The sequence below is a fragment of the Empidonax traillii genome, unplaced genomic scaffold (genome assembly GCF_003031625.1).
Source record: "Empidonax traillii isolate 1590-97213 ecotype Southwest subspecies unplaced genomic scaffold, ASM303162v1 scaffold27:size3997909, whole genome shotgun sequence".
Lineage (NCBI taxonomy): Eukaryota > Metazoa > Chordata > Aves > Passeriformes > Tyrannidae > Empidonax > Empidonax traillii.
In genome coordinates, this window is record NW_020955220.1 from 1,712,543 (window position 1) to 1,734,246 (window position 21,704).

At 53.3% G+C, this 21,704-nt stretch overlaps 1 protein-coding gene across 1 annotated transcript; it reads right to left on the reverse strand.

The window, feature by feature from the left end:
* Positions 1-668: 668 nt before the first annotated feature.
* On the reverse strand, positions 669-4,860 carry GOT1 (glutamic-oxaloacetic transaminase 1). Its single transcript, XM_027908626.1, has 9 exons — positions 4,638-4,860; positions 4,167-4,348; positions 3,494-3,617; positions 3,203-3,315; positions 2,897-3,001; positions 2,223-2,373; positions 1,922-2,087; positions 1,657-1,799; positions 669-1,372 (listed from the first exon to the last, which is right to left on the reverse strand). The coding sequence occupies exons 1-9, from the start codon at positions 4,750-4,752 to the stop codon at positions 1,233-1,235; spliced, it is 1,239 nt and encodes a 412-aa protein (XP_027764427.1). The 5' UTR covers positions 4,753-4,860; the 3' UTR covers positions 669-1,232.
* Between the last annotated feature and the right edge of the window lie 16,844 nt (positions 4,861-21,704).

Sequence of the window (21,704 nt, forward strand, 5' to 3'; positions counted from 1 at the left end):
GACCCATCAAGGCAACAGTAACTATTGCTAGCTGACCTAAGGAAAACAGCTGTTCCCCTTTCTCCACCAAGATCTTATCAGGAGGCTGCTCTGTCAAGGTGGTAGTATCAGCTCACAAATAGATCTGCAGTGACTGCAGAGAGCAGGAGCAGATGGTCCCATCACTTTTTCAGTGCCAGAAACACAGGCTGTTGCTGGCAGGCCCCACTGAAGCCAGGAGCAGTAGGTGGTGGTTCACCATGGGCCTGCTGAAAAGAACGAACAGGAAAGATCCACTTTTTGACACCCTAGGGGCAGACCAGAAGCTCTGGGTCAGGGAGAGATGGCCACATGGCTGGGAAACACATGACCATCCAGAAAGCAAGCATATACAGACAGGATGAGCTGGACAGCACAGGGCAGGGGGGCAGAAAGAGGAACATAGGATGGACATGGGAGGAACTGGTCAGCTTCATGTAGAATCACAGGGAGCTCTCAGCAACACTCTGACAATAAGACTCCCCCTTCAGTAGCAGCTGAAATCATTAGAGATGCAACACCCTGAGGCAGAAAGCAAAAGCCTTAAAACAGAGTAAGAACCAGTGGACAAAGCAGAATGCTGAGGCTTTAACCTCAGCCCGGAAAGAGGTGTGTACAGCCGGAAGGCATGGCATCACACAACGCAGGGGTAATATACAGAGACGGAGGTTTAATTTTCTGTCAGCAACACAAAGAAGCAATTATCACAATTACAAATGTTTGCTCGTATAAGGCTCAGAAATTGGGAAGGGATGGGGTGAAGGGAGGAAGCTAGCAACAGCTTTGCCCCTCCCCAAAATACTACTGAATGACATTAGTTCCCAAGCCGTATGAGATCCCAGCCATGGGGCTGTCATCCCACAGCGCATTGCACTGGCACCAGACTTCACCTAGATCAAACTGATCAGTTACGTGCAGTTGATTTGGATGTGCTAAAGATGCAGCTCTAAGCACCTGAAGACTAGGCTGCTGAAAGTGAAACAAGAGCTGAGGTGGCTCATGCTACCCCCAGCCTCCCAGGGGCATTGGCTTACCATACTGCATGGGGTACTTGAAAAAAGTCAGAAGATGATTATCCCTGATTGAGCTACCTATCGCTCCCATCTTTATTAAACCCCAAGAGGTGTGGGACAAGGCAAGCCATGAGAAGAAAAAGACATGGACTACACACTATAGCTTTGGTGACTTCATGTAAGTTTGGTTGTTCATGAGCTTCATTGGATTTTTGTGACGGCTTCATGGATAGACTTGGCCACATAGTCCAGGTTCTTGGTAGTCAGGCCACACATGTTGATGCGCCCACTAGCCATCAGGTAGATGTGTTTTTCCTTGACCATGTACTCCACCTGCTTAGCTGGGGAAACAATTGGACATCAGGTCAGAGCAGCGACTCATAGCTCAGGAAAGCCCAAAGAACCAGCCAGCAATGCTTGAATCTTTCACAGCAAGCAGAAAACTTCAATCACTGGCCACTAAAATGCTGTCTGATGCTTCATCCCTCCCTAGCCACAGAGGCAGTGATGCCAAAACTCCAGTGAGGCCCCCAAGAGATTCCTGCTTGGACCGCTTCAGCCCAGCTCACCCACAGCAAAACTGTCTTCACCCAAACCTCCCTTCACCAGGCCACTTGATACTTACGGTTCAACCCTGTGAAGCTAAACATGCCAATCTGCTCTGTGATGTGGTTCCAGGTTCCAGGGGTTCCAAGGGCCTCCAGCCGAGACCGGAGCTCTGACCGCATCAGCAAGACCCGATCTGCCATTGTCTTCACGTTGCCCTTCCTGCAGCAGCCAGGAAGCAGAGTGTAAGGATAGGCTCCCACCTATTTTGATGCCACATGACCAACTCTGGCACTCAGGGAGACAGCTTCCCTCCCTCTCCCACTGGCTCTGGCAACACGTACCACTCATCAAAGAGCTGTGGGGAAGAAAGCGTAGTTGCCACAATGCGCGCTCCCTGGGAGGGAGGGTTGGACCAAGTGGTGCGCACAATCTTCTCCATCTGGGAAAGCACACGCTGCACGTTGTCTGCATCCTTCCCCACCACAGTCAGGTTCCCCACACGTTCATCTGTGGACAAGCCAAGAATTGTGAGCCATTGGTTCCACACATTGTGGCAAAGCAGAGCATTCCCCACCCTTCAGCATGCCAGCCCCATCTGTCTGGGTATAATGCTACTGGGCCAGCTTATTGCCAGACACTCACTGTAGAGCCCAAAGTTCTTGGAAAACGACTGTGCACAGAAGAGCTCAAAGCCCTCGGAGACAAAGAATCGCACAGCCCAGGCATCCTTGTCCAGGCTGCCAGAGGCAAACCCTTGGTACGCCGAGTCGAAGAACGGAAACAGGCTCCGGCGCTGCAAGGAGGAACAGCATTAGAGGGAAATCCCCTCCCCACAACCTGCACTTTTTCCCCTACAGTACCCATAGGAAAGAAAAATGACCATTGAGTTTTTGTGTGAATACAAAGGAAATGTCATCCAGCAACACCAGACTAAATAGTTTCTTTCAATCAGGGTAAAAGAATAGGAAGTGGTCAATAAAAGTCAATGCAGGAGAAAATTGCATTTGAGGACACAGGCAAAAGAGATGCACCACCGTATATGATACTATTTAGCACCTGCCCACGGATATCCTTTCCAGCAGAAGAAACATCACTACAGCCACAGAATTTGAAGGCATGAGAAGGACTGGGATGCATCTATCCTCTGAACACAAATGACCAGCATCCTGTCAGCCTCTCCTTTCAACATGTGCCCTGTGGAACTCCTCCAGCTCCTGACATGCCTCCCCAGAGCCCACTTCAGATGCAAGTGCGCTGGCTGGCTCAAAAGCTATTTGTCCCCTCAGCACTGCTTTAGCCCCAGCAGCAGCCCATACCTTCATAACAGCAGCAATCTGCTTCCACTGCTCAGGAGAAGGGTCTGTGCCTGTTGGGTTGTGCGCACAGGCATGGAGGATGAAAATGGAAGACTCTGGGGCGTTCTGAGGAGAGAACATGTCTTGGTCACATACAAACATAGATGGGACCGGGCACCCTCAGCAGAGAGAGAAGTCTGGAGCTGCTCTGGGCATCAACAGTCTCTTTTGCAGAGATCCACTTCCAGGTACAGCACACAAGGGCCCAGACAGCTGTGGATACTTTAAAGCACCAAGTTCAGCCCATCCCATGCTAGTCTTACTCACCTCCATGTCATTCAGCAGCCCCTGGAGATCCAGACCTCTTTTGGCAGCATCCCAGTAGTGGTAGGTTCTAATATCTTTGAAACCAGCATCCATAAACACAGAGTTGTGGTTCTCTGAGGAAAGAGATAACTTTTCAGAAAAGCAGGCACCACCTCCAGCAAGCTGCCTTCTCCATCCCAGTGTCTCCCTTTACCCACAAGAGCAGGCTTCTCTCTCACTGGCCTCTGCCAGGAGCAGAGATGTGCCTCCCTCGCCTGCTAACCCCCAGGGCTCCCTGGCAACAGCACTCACCCCAGGACGGAGCGGAGACATAGACTGGGGTCGCTGTGTTGTTGTTTCCATTGTACCACCGCCTCAGGAACTCTGCGCCGATCCTCAGCGCGCCTGTCCCGCCCAAGGACTGAACGCTTCCGACCTGCAACAGAGAGACTTGCCAGCAGAGTCCACCCAGGTCAACATTGCTATCAGTGCACAGAGAGCAAAGACACTTGCAAGAGCAAGACAGGATGCCAGACGTGCTCCCTGGGGTCACCCCAGCCAGGACACCATCCCCTTCCAGTGGTCTTCAGCCTCCTTCAATGCTCAGGCCCATCCTTCTACAGTTATAAATAGACTTCAGTTATTCCCATTACGTTTTGGCACAGAGCAGATTTCCAGTTAGTAGTTTATTTCAGGAAAGGTAGTATATTATCTGACTTTGGTTTCCCCTTGGAAAATTGTTAAAATATGAAGGAAAAAGCAAATTCCAATCACAGGCCCTATTCGTTTTTTCCCAAAAACAACAACTACTTGCACAATCAGCTTCAGGTGCACGGGTTCATCAAGTAAGCTACAACCAGGGAAGACCATATCTGAGAAACCCCCAAATCCTGCTAAAATGCACTTATCAGCACACTCATGCTCTTCTGCTCGGTCTGCTGTAGAGACACCCCCGGGACCCCAGCGCTACCCTTCCACCACGTACCCGGTTCTCCTTGATGGCAGGGCTGTCGTCACCCAGGGCGATCCGGGAGGCGTTGGCACGGAACTCGGGCAGTCCCAGGATGGGCAGGTACTCGTGGTTCAGGCTGTTGTCGTTGGCGATCAACTGCTCCACCTTCTTCACCACCGGCAGGACCCATGGCTGCCCCTCGTCCGTGCGGTAGGCTGCGGGAGAGGGAAAGCTGTCCTTGCTGCAGCCGGGAGACGCTGCGCCGCCCGGCCGCGGAGGGACCTGCCCGGGACACGGGACGGCGGGCAGATCGGCAAAGGCTGCTCCGCGACCTTGACGCCGGCCGGGGCCCCGCTGCCCGCCCACCGCCCGGTGACCTTTGGGACCCGGGTCCCGCCGCTGCCGCCCGGCTGCTACCACAGGTGCAGGACCCGCCGCAAGGGCACCGTCCGGGCTGCCCCGCGCGGAACGGCCCCGCCGAGCCGGGCGAGGCCGCGGACTCACCGCCCACGCCAAGGTTGACCTTCCGCGAATCCCCGTCCTCCCGGAAATCCGCCGTGAGCTTGAAGACGGCGACGGGCGGGGAGCGGGGAACGGCGGCGAAGATGGAGGCGGCCATGGTGGTGCAGCCGGTCCGCTCCGGTCCGATCCGCCTCGGTGCGCCCGGTACGGACGGCGCGCGGCGCCTGGAGGAGACGCTCACCTTCACCGGCGGGGGCGGGGCGGCCGCGCGTGTCGGCCAATCAGTGGGCCGCTCCCGGCCCCGCCCCCGCCTCCAGCCAGTGGCGGCCTCGCCGGGCCGCGGGCGGAGCGCGGGGGGCCAATGGCGGCGCGGAGCGCCGCCGGCTGCGCATGCCGCGCCCGATGACGCAGCGCGCGGGGTCGCGGGCACCGCCCATGGCCGGCCCGTGCCCCGCCGGGCGCGGCCCCTGGCTGGGCGCGGAGCCGTCACCGCAGGCACCGCATCTGGTGCTGCGGGCACTGCCGCGCTGCGGGGATGGCGGTGCGGGCCGCCCCCGGGGTGCAGTGCCCGGGTGCCACACGGAGTGCTGCGAGGGACGCCGTGCCCGAGGCAGCGCTGCGCTGCCGGCGGCACCTGGGGGTGCCGTGCTTCGAGGGCACGGCACGGTCCTCACAGAGCACCCGGGGCTGCAGGTCAGCCCCGGAGCGCAAAGCTGGGGTGCACGGCGGCCCCGGGGCCGTGCGCAGGGCTCAGGGTGGTGCGGGAGTGCAGGTCTCGGGAGTGCGGGGAGGTGCCAGGGGGCCGTGTCCGGGCGGGAAGGGCCCGGGGGCAGTGCCCGGGGTGCGGGGGGCTCCAGCGGGGCCGTGGCGTGGGTGCGAGACCAGGACCGCTGTGAGGACGGGGGGTGTTTCCACCTCAGGACGGGCCACAGGAACCCTCCCGTGTATCTGCCCCTGGTTTTTAAGGCATTTTCCCGATTCCCAGCCACCTGCAGGTCAGACGCTGTAGGATGATCCCCTCAGACCCTCCCAGCCCCAGAGAAACCCCAGAGTCACCTCAGAGGGTTCCCCCTCCGACTTGTTAGCTCGGGACCCCTCTCTCCGAGCGCAGGGCATCGCACAGACCCACGGGGTGTTCCTCTCAGCGCCTCGCTCCCGAACTCCACACCCTTCCCGCAGGCACAGCGCTTCTCGCGGTGCCCCCGGACTTCTGTGGCTCTTGCGGACCGCCCTCCAGCAGTGCGGGGACCTCCGGGGGCCCCTGAGCGCGGGGTTGGCCGCCGTCGGGGCGCGGCGGTGCCGGGCGGTGCCGGCAGGGGGCAGGGCCGGCCCGCGCATCCCGCGGGGAGCGGCACCGACGGCTCCGAGCCGGGCGGACGGTCCGGGGCTGCCCGAGCACCCCCCCCCCCCGCCTCCCCGGGCAGAGGGGTCGGTGCCGCGCGGTGCGTGGCCGGCTCCGTTAGGAACCCGCCGCCTGTCTCGAGCGCCTTTTGAAGTTTATGGGAATCCGCCCGCAACCCTGCTGCATCTGGGAAAGGCTTTGAGGGAAACGGGAAGGACGTCGCGAACAGCGGCCCCGGCAGCGTGACACACGCCACACCACACCTCCACCTTCGTGACATAAAACACGGGCATACAGGACGGGAAAGGCCATGCTGTCCCCAAACGCTTTCGCAGACAGCCCGTGTCATACGCTCCCTTTGTTAACCCAGCCAAGATTCCTCTGAAAACCAGTTTGGCTCCATGCCCCCCTCCCATGCCCAAGGTGGCTCCACAGCCCGGCTGCCCAGGAGGGAGCCCGGGGGCACAGTCCTCGCCTCCCCCGGCTCCGGGCAGCACCTGGAAGAACTGCCCAGTGCACTTTCTGCTTAGCATGAGAGCGGCGAAGAGGCAGAGCTGCCTGTCGGCACAGTAGCGTGCCAGCGCTTCTGCCTTCAGAGAAAACAGTGTAATGGGAAAGGCAGAGGAGCAAGACAGCAGTGCAAGACCAAAGCCTTGTCTCTGTTGGGATTCTTAGCCCAATTTGGATAAAACTTCATCCAAGCCTTGAGAAAAAGCTGCATGGAAACCCAGAATTGGATTCAGGTCTGCTGTCTGCAAGAGCTGCGAACCCCTGCAAAAACCTGACCTTGGCAAGGTGCTATCAGGGCATCCAAAGCTTAACTCTAACCCTAAACTTAAATCTAACCCTGCCCTTAACTCTAACCCTAACTCTAACCCCAAGTAGATGAAAAGCATTTGGGTTTCTCGAGGTCAGTGGATGCTGCTAAATGAGAGATGCTGCAGTGCTGGGCAGGAAAGCAGCTGATGAGAACAAGGGTATCAGAGGGAACTGGGGGTAGCCCACTGCAGGGTGAGTCATGTTTTCTGCTCACAAGGAGTAAAACATTGCAGATGTGGAATGCTGCAATGGGAAAAAACTGACAGAGGTTGCTTAGAGAATCCTATTTATGGAGCAGACAGAAGAGCTAGGGAGTCCCCAGACTGTCAGGCTCTCACTGCTCTTACTGGTTTCTAATCCTACCACTCTCCAAAGAGCACTGGGATACTTGGGGACATGGCCAAGTCCTTTCCCAGTGCAGAACAGGGAAGTCACAAAGGCGCAGGGGTGCTACCTGCCAAGCTGGCTGCACCAAGTTGCTGCCTGGGACTGCCAGAGCAGGCTGAGCAATGCCCATTGCAGGAAAAAATGCAGTTACCCTAAATCGGCACTGCCTTGCTCCCCTTCCTCAGGGGCTTCTGGGCAGCATGAGCTCAGCGCTGCCAGTCTGGGGGAGACCATCTGTGCTGCTGCCCGTGTCTGTGAGGCTGGGGTCACTGACCCAGCAGGAGTTACCTGCCTGTGCACTTGGCTGCCCCCAGCTCAACCAGTGTCCCGTGCCCTTGGCAGAGTGAAGTGGGACTCCGCTGGGAACAGAAGCAAGAATGAGACAATGAGACGAAGCAGCAGGCCGTCGGGCCCCCGAGCTGGGTGGCTGTGTGTTAGCAAGATCCCTCTGGCCCTGAGCTTTCATCTCCTCAGCCTACACAAAGGGTGCCACCAACATGTATGTAAAAGCAGGAGCAACATGGGAGCCAGCCCTGAGGCATCCCTCCCTTCATCTCCTGCCTTGGACTGACAGCCAGCAATGACCCGCCACTCAAAGGGAAGGCTTGCACACCTTACCCAGAGCAAAGGAGCCCCCAGGCACACGCGGCCATGCTGCATGCAGACAGGGCCCCCCACACTCAGCCCCTCCTGGGAGCCAGGAGCAGGGGGGCTTTGGCAGTCAGCCTGGCTCCTGCAGAGCTCAGGCTGCTGCAAGGATGCAGAGACCGCTGGGAACCAGGTGATACCCTCCCCACACCATCCAGCCTTGCATGGGCTTGGAAAAAAAGCCCTTTCTACAAGGGTGCAGATGAGCTTCAATGAACCCCTCCCCTTCACTCCCCCTTGAAAGATCCACTCTCACACCCTTCTGGCCTCTGCCTCTTCCTCTCCAAAGGGCCCTGCTCAGCACTGAGGCACCCTCAACTCTGGTATCACAGCAAGGGTTTAGGCAGCACTGCCCACCTCAGGCTGAAGCTGGGTGCAGGCAGTATGTGGGCATAGAGCAGAGCTGTGGCTGTTCCCAGTGGGTTCTGTGCGGGGGCTGTTTTCACAGTGTCCTCCAAATACAGATGTTTTCTCATCACAGGATCCAGACAGAGGAGGGTAAAATGTTTTCATTCCAAGCTCCCGAGGTCAGGTCATGGTTTGTCTAAATGGCTTTTGTTGCTGTAATTATCAGATTAGCCGATCTCTGGCAGTGCATTTAGGGGCAGCTACATTAACTGTGGATCCTGACCCCTCCACTGCCACCCTGCCCAGGTGGGGCAGTGGATTTGCAATGGAGTAATGAGAATCAGGGATGTCACGAAAGCCAAGTGAAATGCTTGTGATTGGTTTTGAGCTGGTACTCAACTGGACCCTGGCCTGCAAGCAGGCAGTACATTTGAGGAAGACAGCAGCAAGACTCCTTGACCTTCTCAGAGCATGTGATGGTGCTGAGCTGGGCCTGATCTTTCCCTCCCACTCCAACCTGCAGTGCACCACAGGCACAGAGCCCTGTGTCGGCTTTGATGGCTGATGCTCAGCGGGCAGACATGGGACAGGGGCACCTACAGTGCATGCCCTCGCTCAGAGCTGGTGCTCCTTGCAGACACCAAGCCCAGCAGGTCTCGTGGGGGGTGGTCCAGAACCTCACACTGTGGCTGGCATGGCAGAGCCTGGGGCCTGTGTCTGGCTGCAGGATACTGTGAAGGCTGGGCAGCCCCCAGCAGTCAGCAAGGCACAGGAATAGGAGCATGAGATACCAGGCAAGACAAGGAGATGAGAAAGCAGGGTGAGGGGCAGATAAAGAGGGATCAGGAGTTTCCGGCTCCCATCAGCTCCTTGCTGGGTCCGTCTGTCAGCACCTGCGAGTGCTGATGGCATCGAGCCCTGGTGGCAGCTGGGGCTGCAGGTCCTGCCGAGGGGCACCATCAGGGGTCAGGAAGGGGCCCCTGCCACTGCCTTCCTGCTGCACCAGGGCACTGACAGCAGCTTAGACCCCAGCGTGGCCCGGGAGGAGCAGCGCCCACACACAGCCCTACGGGTGCCCCCTGCATCTAAGCCTTTGCTCATGCTGCCCTGCAGCACCCATGTTGTGTCCTCCCATGCCACTAGCCCCACAGCCCACACAGACAGGGAATGCCAGGGCTTTCACCCACCGGCACAAAAAAAAAAAAAAATCAGTTCCTACTCTGCTGAGCTGCAGATTAACACCTGTGTACTTGGTGGCCATTTGCTCAGGCACCATGCCTGTGGCAGCCCCCTGTCCCCTGCCACATCATCCCTCTCACCTGCTGTAGGTGGGAGAAACAGGAGATTCCCTTGAGCAAGGAAAAAGCTCTAAATAGTATTATCTGAAATTATTCAGAATCAGGAAGACTTTATTGTTTCTCTGTAAAACAGCTTAATTAAAATGTGGCTTCCTGCATTTCTGAAGTTTCTGAAGTCTTATAATGCTAGAGCATAACACCCCACTGAATGAACATTTCTGAAGCAGAACATCTACATCTCTTTCAAAAATGATTTCAGTCTTTTTAAATGCTTCAGAAAATTTCAACAGAAAAATTTTGCCTTTAAACATCATGTTCCTGCAGGAAGTTTTGGCTTCAGCAAAACATACATTAAAAAAAAAAAAAATTAGTGAAAGCTATGTTCCCCGTATTTTTCCTAATTGCCACCATGACTGAACTCTGCTAGCTCCAAGTCCATCTTCTTTGCTTCCAGCTCAAAGCCAGAGAGCAACCCAGAGCAGTGAGGACAAAGCCTGTGTACCCCTAGAAGGAGCATATTCACCAACCCAATCAGGCTCAAACCCCTCCTGTCACCATTGCTGCTTGGGTACAGCCAGAGGTTGGCCATTTCTCTATTTAAAACATTTTGCACATTAGTCCTGGTGTTCCTGGAATCCTGGCCTGGCTTTTGGACCACTCATAACCATGCTTACAGAGGACTGTGTCCACTTGTCCCCAGCAGCAAGGGATGGGCTGGTCCTGGTGCTCAACACTGCACGAGCCACTGGGAATGCCTTCCCCTAATTTTTCCTTTTGCATCAGCACCTGCTGGCAGAAGTCAGGAGACTGGCTTATGGACCATGACCTACTGAGGAAAAGATGCCTGGTACCCTGGTGCATTAAAGGTGGTGTGGAGGACCAGTGGAGAAAAGGACAGGCACTGCCATGTCAAGGCAATGGACAAGGAAATGGGTTCTTGGAGATCTGATGTGGGGACATAGCTGCCACTCCAAGGAGCAGCAAACCCCCTGGCCAAGCCTCTGCCCCCTCACCAGCAAGCCTGGCTCGTGTGTTGGGACAAAGACAGTCTGATGTGTTGCAGGAAGCTGCTCTGCCATGGTGTACCCGGGTGCTGGGCAGCTGCGGGAGTTCGGCTGTGCCCGCGGGGCCAAGGGAACTGCAGCTCAGCCGGTCCCAGCTGGTCCCCTCTGGGCAGGGCGTGTGCCCCAGTTACAGGCAGGAAGGGCCAGGAAAAAGGAGTCCAACTCCTTTGCAGGACGCCCAGTGCTGCGGATGGGTAGCTTCTGGACCTTCGTGTAGGAGCAGATTTACTGAAAACAATTTATTTAATATCAAAAATAATTTCTTACAGCGTTTCAGCTGGCGTCAGCCAAGTGCTTACTCACCCGGGAATTCAAACAAAGGCAGGGCTGGCGCCCAGCCAGGGGGTCGGGCGCTGGGTGGTCGTGTCCATCCCGGCCTTGGACCCGCCTCTGGGTCACTTGCGGGCTTGTGGCATGATGTCTCCATTTATTTATTGGAAATGTTTGAACAGGAAATGCTAATGGTTTGGGTTTGTGGAGACAGCTGGAGGGGTCCGGATGGAGCTGCAGAGAAGGGGAGGGTGCAGCCCAGCGGAGAAGGGGGAATCACTGCTGCCACTGGGGATTTGTCCCCTGTATTGGCAGTGAAGGACCCAATGGGAGGTGAGACCAGGGAGGGCCCTGCCAGTTCTGCTGTCTCCTACTTCACCGCTGCCTGTATCCCACACCACTAGGGAGCACGGGAATGGCGCTACCAAAATAGTGAAGGATGAACAGCGACCACAGGGCATGGCACATGTCATCCCACCACCGCCCTGGCGGGTGCCCATTAGCGTGGGAGAGATGTGAAAGTGCTGCCTCCCCCTGCAAGGGGGTCGAGAGGTTCCTATGCAGCCCGGCTCTGGACCGGGCTGTTCCTGCATTTGCTGATAACAGCGGAGGTAAAGCCTGACCCAGGAAAGCAGGCAAGATCCGCAGAGATAAACTCCCCGCAGCAACACAAAGGCACTGACCTCCTCACAGCACGAGCCGCCGCATTCCCACAAGCACAGCAACAATTGCCCAGGAGCAGCAGGGAGACCCGCACCCAGCCCCACTGGCCAGCTGCCGGGAAGGGCCCACGCGGCAGCCAGGAACCCCTCTTGCCGGGATCACTGCATAGAAACCACAGCTCGGGGTTTTTAACCACATCGACTGCCCGTACCAATTGTCCGGGCAGTGACAGCAAAGAGCTTGCTGTCATTGCTTGCTCCTTGTTTACCCGCTCGGCGCTGCCTGTGCTGCACGGCCGGGGGATACCGCACAAGCACCCCCTCGTATTTCCTTCCTTACACTTTTATGTGCACACTTGCAGTACAAACAGGGTTTAAGTTTCATCCCTAAATGCAGCCGGGGGTCTTACCCACTCACTCACGCAATTCATGTTTGAGCTCCTGCTTTTGGCGGATGCTGCTGTAGCACCGCACTGCCATAGCGCACCCGGAGTACTGAGCAGCAGGCGCGGGGTCAGCTCTGTCTCCCCCTGCCCTGCCCGTGCCCGATTCATGGACCAGGAGGCTGGAGCCCGCCTGGCATTCCCGGGGGTTCCCGTGCCAGCTCTGCCCCGAAAGAGCACCGGCTGAAAAAGACAGAGGCACTTAATAGGATTTGCAGGAACACCCAGATCAGTTACACACCATACGCCTGTTGTCTCAGGCAGGTTTTTAAAATCTTTATCTCTGCATCATTAAACACTCATCTACATTTGAAAAGAATCCCTTTGGTTCCCTACCTCTGAAATGAGTATAACTATCCTTCACCTCATAGCGGGGTTATGAGGATAAACAGATTAAAGACTGTGAGATATTGTGGCAAAGAAGGTTAAACAAGCCCCTGTGACAGACAGCCCAGGGGCAGGGACCAGCATCAGAGCCATGCACAACATAAGCTGCCGACCCACGTCTGCACCATGCTAATGACCCCAAAATCCCAGCGACGGGTTTGCCACTGTCTGCCTTCCCAGGACACAGTCCCTAGCCAGCTGAAAGCCCGCTGAGGTGATAGTTCCCCAGCCAGGGATGTGCACTCGTGTCCTGAGCCTGGGAAAGGGGAGTGCAGCTGTTCCCTCTGCACATTCCTCCCTGCATCCTCAAAGCAGGGCAATGCTCTGCTCTGCTATTGCCCACAGTTCTGCCCATCCCTGTCCCACTGGGTGCCCCAGGCAGGCAGGGACAGTGAGGAGATGTGCACTTCTGCAGAAAGAGCTGGTGGGGGAGAGGATGAGCCAGACAATTAATGTCTGGAAAGTCTCACCCGGATCCCTAGTAAAATAATGGCACAAATATTAAGAAAAGGAGCTCTGTAAACATCTAGAGGATAATGAAACCATGAGCTATAAGCAGGATGGGATTTGTAAATAAAGGACTGTGCCAAAAACAACAAGCCCTCCATAATTGTTTTGGATAGAAGGACAAGATTAGTGCGGGAAGGAGACTCGGTGGATGTCATGAGAGGAGACCTGGAAGCACTGGGTCTGTCCTCCTGCCCAACTATTAGAGTCTCAGGCATGTTTGGGAGGGTTTGAGGGGGTTGATCTGACAAAAGGTGCCCCTGATGGCATGGCTGACAACTGGGGACATACCTGCCCTCTGGAGCTGGACACCTACACTCCCCCAGACTGGCACTTGTCCTACCAGCACTGCAGAAGTCGCTCAAGCCTTGGCCACCTCTGAGCTGCTGGCGGAGAGCAAGGCTAAACCTGAGCCCCCAGCCCAGATGAGGCACATCTCACCACCATCCCTCACAGGGCTGGGACCTGCACAGTGCAGGAACAGGCCAGCTGTACCCTCATGGAGCAGCAGAGTGAGAAATAAAAACGAGTGAAGCCAGGAGCAGGAAAAGAATGCTGGCACCTTTCATGACATTCCCCCGGTTTGGGCAAAGCTTTGTCTTTTATGAACATCAAAATGGCATGTTCTGCGACACTGTAGGGTTCCCCGGTGCTCTCAAGTATCGGCTTTTTGGCCAGACATACAGGAAATGTGTATGCACCTCCTTGCAACCAGCCCTTTGAAATGCTACACTGTAAAAGCACACGTAAGCACTAGCAGTCATCTGCACTGCACAGGCCAAACTCGTCCAGCATAGACATTGCACGGAAGGAAAAGCAGGATCCTGGCCAAAATGTACCTGGTTTTGTACTCGAGCCTTGAGCCTCTGCAGTACCCAGCTGTGCCAGGCTGGGTGGCACATGCTCGCTGGCGAGCAGCTGGCTGCATGTGGCATGCAGGACAACACTCACAAACTGAGGATAAAATGCACCATATATGGTGAAGATATTATTAGTCCATAGCTTCTTCCTAGGATCTTCTGAGGAAATCTTGTTTGAAAGTGGGGAACAAAGAGGCTTGACTGTGTCTCAAGCAAGGACCTGAACTGCCCACAGGGCCAAAAGCAGTGGCTTTAGAGAAACAGGGAGCAGTGAGGTGTCAGATACCCTTGGGTATCTGGGAGGTGCTTCACAATATTCTGGTTAAATATTTGTCCTAATTAATACTGATTTCCCACCCATTACCTACACCCTGACTGCTCTCCAGAAGTTGTTCTCAAGAGGGAGATGTTGCTGAAGTGGTGTCATCATTGGTCTCCAGGTACTCAGTGCAGGCACAGGTGAGTTCAGAGTTGGCATCAGCCTCAGCTGCAGCTCAGCACATCATGGAAAGGATAAAGTACCTGCTCATGGGTTTTCACTGAGCTGAATGCCAAGCTGGATGTGTTGGCAAAGAAAGTGGGATATCTCTCTGGATGGCAGAGGCTAACACAGGGCTTATTTTGGGGTCCTGGGGTTGAGCTCAATGCTAGGAATGGTGAATTCAGTCCTGGGCACCAGAGCTGGGAGCACAGCAAATGGGAGTTGTTAGGCAGTGCTCTATGCAGCAGAAGATGGGGTGCTGACTCTGAGATACTGTGACTAGCCTGGTGCCCCATTTAGAAAAGATCCAGATAAAGTGAGAGGTGTAAATGTGATTCCCCCCCCATCTCCCATGGCATCCTTGCAATCAGAGTGGGGAGGTATGGGATGGAAAGGGGCAGATAAAAGGTGGCTTAAAAACTGAGATGTTGGAATCTGTGTCTTCAGACATTTCCAAAATTCATTGGATTGAGGCCCAACCAGCGGGCTGTACTGCCAGAGCTCCTGAGGCCAAAATTATTCTGTGAAATGAGAGAGAGTGCAGAAAACAGGCACAGAAAAGACACAATTGCAGGAGAACGCACCCCACAGTGACAGAATCAAGCTGAACCTGTTTTCTTCTTAAAAAAGCTCAAGAAATTTGACTGCTATGCACAAGTACTCTCATAGTAAGAAAATACTGCGTGTTAAAGTGTTTTTATTCCAGCCAAAAAAGGCAGAACAAGAATCAATGGCTGGAAATTAAAAGCCAGACAAACCTGCATTAGAAATATGACATGCATTTTCTGAGCAATGCTGATTAGCCAGCGGATTAACCATCAGTGACTAAATAAGACCAAACCATGAACTCCCCTGAGCTTCTAGACCAGATGATTTTATGCCTTAATGAAATCCCAGGTTATTCAGATCTAGAAAGAGTATGACAAGGTAGTCAGGGAGATCAGTGTAGGTGATCTAGTGACTGACTCTGATCTTAAACACTGTGGGTAAAAATACATCGTATTACTAGTACACACAGAAAAATTCCCATTGCACAAACTCAGTGTAAACATTGAATAGTTGACATCTACAAACCGACAGATGGAAAGGGATGACAGTTGTTAGTCCTGTTTTAGAAACAGAAAAACACCCAGCCCACGGACAACCCACAGGGGCCTTGCAATGGGAGTGAAACCATGAGTGGGGCATGAGCTTGCAACACCAGGAGTCTGTCACGAGGCAAATTCATGAGCGAGATGGGGTCTGCCCCAGGATACTCCTGGATTCTGTGGATGGGCATATGGTACATTGAGTGAGGAAGAAATGCTCTCTCTGTGCAGGACTTGGGTGGACCACACAAGGCATATGACCACGTCAGGAGAAGTAGGATCAGAGAGACGTACAAAAACAGGGAAAAAATTCAATAGGAGTAAAAAAATTCAATAGGAGAAAAAAAAATCCTTAGGAGTAAATAAAAAAAACAAAACAAAACAAAAAACTGATGGAAAACCTGGACAGTATTCACAACTGAAGCAAGACACACCTGGCAAGGATGAGTCCTGAATAGACTGGCCACAGGCAAAATTATCTTCCCTCTTTTTAGTATCTGTACTCACAGAATTATAAAAAATAAGCCTGGAAGGCCCTTGAAAGGTCACCTAGCCTGTCTGCCTGCCCCCAAACAAATCAAACCCTTCCTGGTAGAGCTTTTGTCTAAACTCTTCCTAAAAGAAGCCTCTAGTGGTGAAGACAGCTCCCAGGAAAAACAAGTTTTAATCTCTTTTACCGCAATCATTGCAGGGTGAGTCTATGGCTTCTTCTACCCACCTGAAAACAAGGAATAGCCCATTATCTCGTACTTTGTAGCAGGGCTTTATGCATTTAAAGACTTTTATCTTATTTCCCTGCAGTCTTTGTGCTGTGATACTAAGCTACCCTTCAGCCTTCTCCAGTATGTCATGTTTTCTGAATTTCTGATCTCATTCTTCCCTGGGCTTTATCCAAGAATGGCAACTTGAAACACTGAGCCGCAAGTGGGATTTAGCACTGCGTCTAACACTCTAAATTCAGCAGGATCACATCAGGTGTCTTACAAACACCTTATTTATGTGTCCTGGTCTCATTTTGCTCTTCTCACTGGGGCTGCCACTGTGTCACACTCCCTGCGGGACCCATTGTCACCACCAGCTACTTTCCCACAGAGCAACTTTGCTCATTCTCCAGCTAGACATTGACTTTTCCCAACTCACAGAAGAGACATATTTGTTCTTATCAACAGGTTTATTTCAGGTTTCTTCAATTTCTCAAGAAAGGCAGTCCTGCAGGCCCTACCAGACAGGTGCTGCAGGTAAAGTTCACTGATGAAAACACTGACTAGCCCTCAACCCAGACCAGACCCTGTGTGTGGCCTGAGCACTGGTAACTACCCTTTCAGTACTTTTTTACACCCAGCTATGCTCTCATGTAGCCACACACTCACCTAGACCCAATTTCTTCATTACTCACAAGAATTTCATGTGGAAACGGAACTAAACTCCTGTGAAAGTCAAGATTTAGCACATTTTGTCTTTCCTGTGTCAGCCAGCATAGATAACTTCAGGTAGAAAATTCGGTTGATTCAGCTCTTAGCTGACGGCCAAAGCTGTCACTTACCGGTTCTTTATCTCTACTTGCGTGTTGTGTCACTTAATGATGTATTTGCCTGCCTTCAATCTGTTTATGCCCATAGTCCCTTTTTCCTTTAGTTCTGCACCCCTGGTCTTGAGTAAAGCTCAGGAACTTGGAAGGCCACAGAGATTCATTTGGGAAAAAAAAAAAAAAAAAGGAGGGAAAAGAAATACTCAATAACAACTACATCCTCAGAACTCACATGTTTATCCAAATGCATCTGAACTTTCTGGGGACAGTGACTTTTTAGGGTAAAATGAAAACAACTTCAAGTGAGTTTTCCATCCCTGCGACAGTACATTAATTCCAGCCAATCTGTAACAATTTTCCAAGAAGATTTCCTGCAACCTCACAGTGATTAAAGGAAATAACATTGTGAATAAAGGGACATTCTTCAAAGTCAACGAAGGAGCCACAAACGGTACATTCTCACAGAGGGCCGGAAAGCGCCGGCGCGAGGTGGATTTTGCGATGTGTGCCCCCCCAGAAGGAAGAGGGTGGGCTCCCGGCTCCAGCCCTCTTCCCCAGGCAGGGGTTGTGACCGGGCTTCTCCTGGAGCAGGCAGTGAGGGAAGACCATCCCCAGGTTCCCCATGTTTGAGGGCAAAAGGCTTGACCCCGTGAGCTCTGACTCCCCACCTCCAGGTGAGAATCGACAGGTTTGGAGTCAGGGGACAAGGGTCTCGCTTTCTCTGCAAACAATGTACAAGAACCCATTGCCCCTCTCAAAACCCAAGGTGACCACACAGAGAGCAGCATTCCACCGTGGCTGCTTCACGGCGCAGCCTCTTTCCTTGGAACCTCCCCATGGCTGGCTTTGTCTGAATCAAACCCTGAGCGCATTTGTGTGGCTGGGCCCCGAGAATGACATGGAAGTGTGAACGGGCCCGAAGCACTGCCGGGCAAGCAGGGTCCTGCCTGCTGCCGTCCCAGCCCGCAGCAACCCTCGCACTGGGATACGCTGACGCTGGGACCAGCGAGGGAGGGATGAGCGTGCACTCAAAATGGCTGGGCCAGTGGGGACTTTTAAAAGCCCACCTTCTTAGCTGAAACAAAGAGAAGGGTGTAACTAGGAAGTGAGAAGAGCTGGAGAGGAAGGTGAGAGGGGGCTCCCCAACAACCCGAACACACATGCTTCAGTTGATGCTGCATAATAAGGGAATTACCTAATGAGCTTACTGTGGCACATGGACGAGTCCTTTAGAAATATCACGGCCACCTGTGGAGGCTCGCAGAGGAGCCAGGCGGCCCTAATCTGCAGAGCTGGAAAAACGAGCCCTTCTCCCGCCCCATCCCCCGGGACCAGCCCTGCTTCCTCCCTGGGCAGCGCGTGTCCGGGGGTGCCACAGGGGGCCGACACAAATCCAAGGACCACGGCGAATGGATACAGTAACACAGAGTCCCTTAAAAAGAAACAGCCCATGCTCAGGGCTGATCTTGGAGGGCTGCAGATCGGCAGCCCCCTGACACCCGTGCAGTGGAGATGGGGCTGCTCGGGGACCAGCACGGTCCGGCTCCCGCCGGACAGGCAGCACTGCCCCAAGCTGCCGGCACAGGGGCTTCCAGAAGTATGGATCGCCCTTCCCCGCATTGGCAGCTGTGAGGGATACGTCAGACAAAAACAAATAACTCCAAAATATGGATTAGTGTGGGGTTTTTTGAAAGTCGTTTAAATACAGCTGTATAAAAGCTGAGCTCAACGCAAATTCGTATATAAGTGCCTGTGAACGTGCTAATTGGAACGGAAAATGGGTGAGAGAACCTAATGTTGAAAGTCACTCAGAACAATGCAAACACTAAATATACAAATGCTCATCAAATACTTATTTAGAAAGTGGATTTAGACACTGAACAGGCTGGGCTGAAAAAAAAAATCACTTGCTGATAAATATTGAACTCATTGAGGAATTTGGGGATGTGGCAGTATTTGCATGAATTACAGCAGGGGAAGTACAAAAACGCTGAAGACACAAAACTCCTCCAAAGCAAAAAGGGAATAGCAAAACCTGAGCCAAAAACAAGGCTCCACTTAAAAATTACTCCTGCACTACTGAAGACACGACTAAACACGGGTATTTTCTGGAAAAATGTAAATTGATGATTTTTTAATTATTATTTTGAGGTAGAATTGTGATTAATGATGTGGAAAATAAATTATAAAACTTACACTTATTCAGTAAAAAAAAATTACTGAAAACATTCTTGCTTAAAGTGAATTAGATTGAAAACTATTCTATGGAAACCATTTTCATTTAACTTTTCAACGGGATATTTCAAAACAATTTTTTACTTTCAGTTATCTAAAGCAGAAAACTTTAAAATTTGGAAGAGCTGTGTTTTCATCTCTTCCTTGTCTTTTTTTCCCTGCCCTGAACCTTCTTGAAGACTGCCTGACATTCCCACTAGATTTCCTCCTCTCTTTTCTCATCTTTTATTCCCTATGCTTATGCTTTACAAAGCTCTGGCACTCTTGTGAAAGAAAAAAAGAAAAACCCTAAAGGCAATATCAATTCCTCAGCTACTGAAGTTCTGTAAGAATAAAAGTAATAGAAAAAAAAGAGAGCAAACTTTCAACATTTCAATAATTTTTCAGCTGTAGTAGAACCAATTATGCCTACCTAGAAAATGGTGGGACTTACAAGATCCTGTGTTTTTTTTCTTCTGTGTATTTTTCCCCCCCTGAAATACTTTAATTGATTTTTTTTTTTTCTTTTTTTTTGCGGTAGGGAAAAATCAGGGTCTGTTTTCTGGAGTACTGCCTTCTGATTAGCCATGATGACTCAGGCCCTGGGAACACAAGGGCAGGGCAGAGCACCAGGAGTAGCTACGGGGCAAGGGAATGGTGGTGCCCCAACCCACTTGGGGGATTCATCTCCTGCGCTGCCAGCTGGGAAGTGAAAACCCTTGTCTGCTGCACCTGGAGCCGCTGCTTCACCTGCAGCCAGACCCTCCAGCAGAGGGGTGACATTAGGGAGAGTGTGGTTGCAGGGCTCAGAGGTGACAGGAGCCGTGGGGATGACCCCACTGCTATGGCAGCAGTGGGTGTATGAGGCTGCAGAGCCCCTGGCTCCACAGTGGGGAGATGCTGGTGCCGGGCACAAGAGCCTCGCACACCTGCAGTGCGGCTAAAGGGAGGAAAACTGCCACAGCTGGCATTTCGGAAGGAGGATGGGATATCCCCTTGCCTTTCCAGTTGTCATCACTGAGCCCAGCACAATGAGAATTGTGAGTGATGCCCCAGGTGCCCACCCATGCAGGGACCACGACTACAAGAATTGCTGCTTCCCGGGCAAGGTGAGGTGGGAGTAGATGGGAGCGGCCAGCTCAGTCCCTCTCTCTCTCTCAGCACCAATGTCCTTCTACAGTCCCTGCAGCTCTGAGTATCTGCTGTGGGATAGGGCACAGCCCCACACCGAGGGCGAGGGACTGTCACTCCACAGCAACAAAACAATAGTCAGTGTCGATAATTTATTTTCCAAATAAATCAGTGGATCCTGCAGGAGAAGGGCTGGAAATCGGCGAGTTTAGATTAGACCCTCCCCAAACCCCGGCTGGGCCTTGAGCCGCTGTCAGGGCTGCAGAGAAACAGCAGCAAACTCTCACGCAAATGGCCTATAAAAAAGGCCCCTGTCAAAGGCACCTTGACCTGTAGGCTCGCTGTGGTGCTGGGCTCCCCGCGGCCCTCCCCTCCCTGGGCCGCGCTCCCCTTGCATGATGTATTTCCCCTGCCTTTTTTAGAGCTGCATTATGTTAGCTCCAGGAAACAGCCTCTTCCTTCTTATAAACACAGCCCTGGGTTACTGACCAGCGGCCCTGCCACTCCACAGCCACTCTCTGTCCATCCATCACACCTCGCTGTCACCCTGGCAACATATCTCTTGGACCGGTCCGGCTCCAGAGATGGGAGAGGCAGGAGGGGGGGGAAAAGGAGGGGGGGGGTCACATACACAGAGCACAATTCCAGCCTGCTGACTAATTCCCTGGAAACCCTGGGGCTGCACAATGAGAAAGCCTTTCCGAGGGTTTCTCGAGCATTACTGGAAGGTCAGACGAAGGTCAGTGCAAGGACACGGCTCCTACTTTCCCCACCGTCAGCAAGGGCGGGTGCGTGGGGCGGACGTGGGTGAGTCGCGGGGGTACCACGGGTGCACGGCAGGAGGATGTTTGGAGAAGGGCGCCCGGGCCCAGCCAGCCCTGTGATGCGGCACAGTGCCCACTTGCTGCTGCCGGGTGTGGGGAACGTGCCTGGGACAGGGCTGGCGGGGTGTCCTGGCAGCCAGACAGGCGTCAGCGCTTCCAGTGGGATGGGGCATGGCCGGTGGCGTGGCCTTTTGCTACCCCAGCAAAGGGAGGGATGAGGAAAAGAAGAGGTACCTTGGCCCCGTGTGAACTCCCTGCCACCTTTGCTATGGCCCCAGTGCCCTCAGATCATTGGCCTGATACAGCATCGCTGCACAGGTCATTCTCAGTGCGGGATGGATCCTGGGAGAGAGCACTGGGATGAGTCCTGTGAAGAGGTACTCATGGCTGAAGCACAGCAGCTACAGCAGGAGGGGTCCATCTGTGCCCTGCTCCTGAAACACCACCTTTGTCCACCCCCACCTGCTTGTCCGTCACGTTAAGCCATTGTCTCCAAGAGGAAATGCCATTTAAAGACAGGTATTTCAAAAAAAATGGGAGATCTCTACTCTTGGAACAACACAGCACTTTATTTCTGCCTGTTTCCGGGGTAAAAATGGGACTCAGGTTTACATGGGGATAAAACAAAAAAGGCAACGCTTTTAAGGACAGATTCTCACAAACACAAACCAAAGCCCCATGAGGGAAAATCCTTTATAATCCATGCTCTTCCTTAGAGGTGTAAGTGGAGTGGAAGGGTGGAGGGGGTGGGGATTTAAATCTGGAAAACTGAGTTCCCCGTCCCTTTGGTCTGGCAGAGGGCCCACCG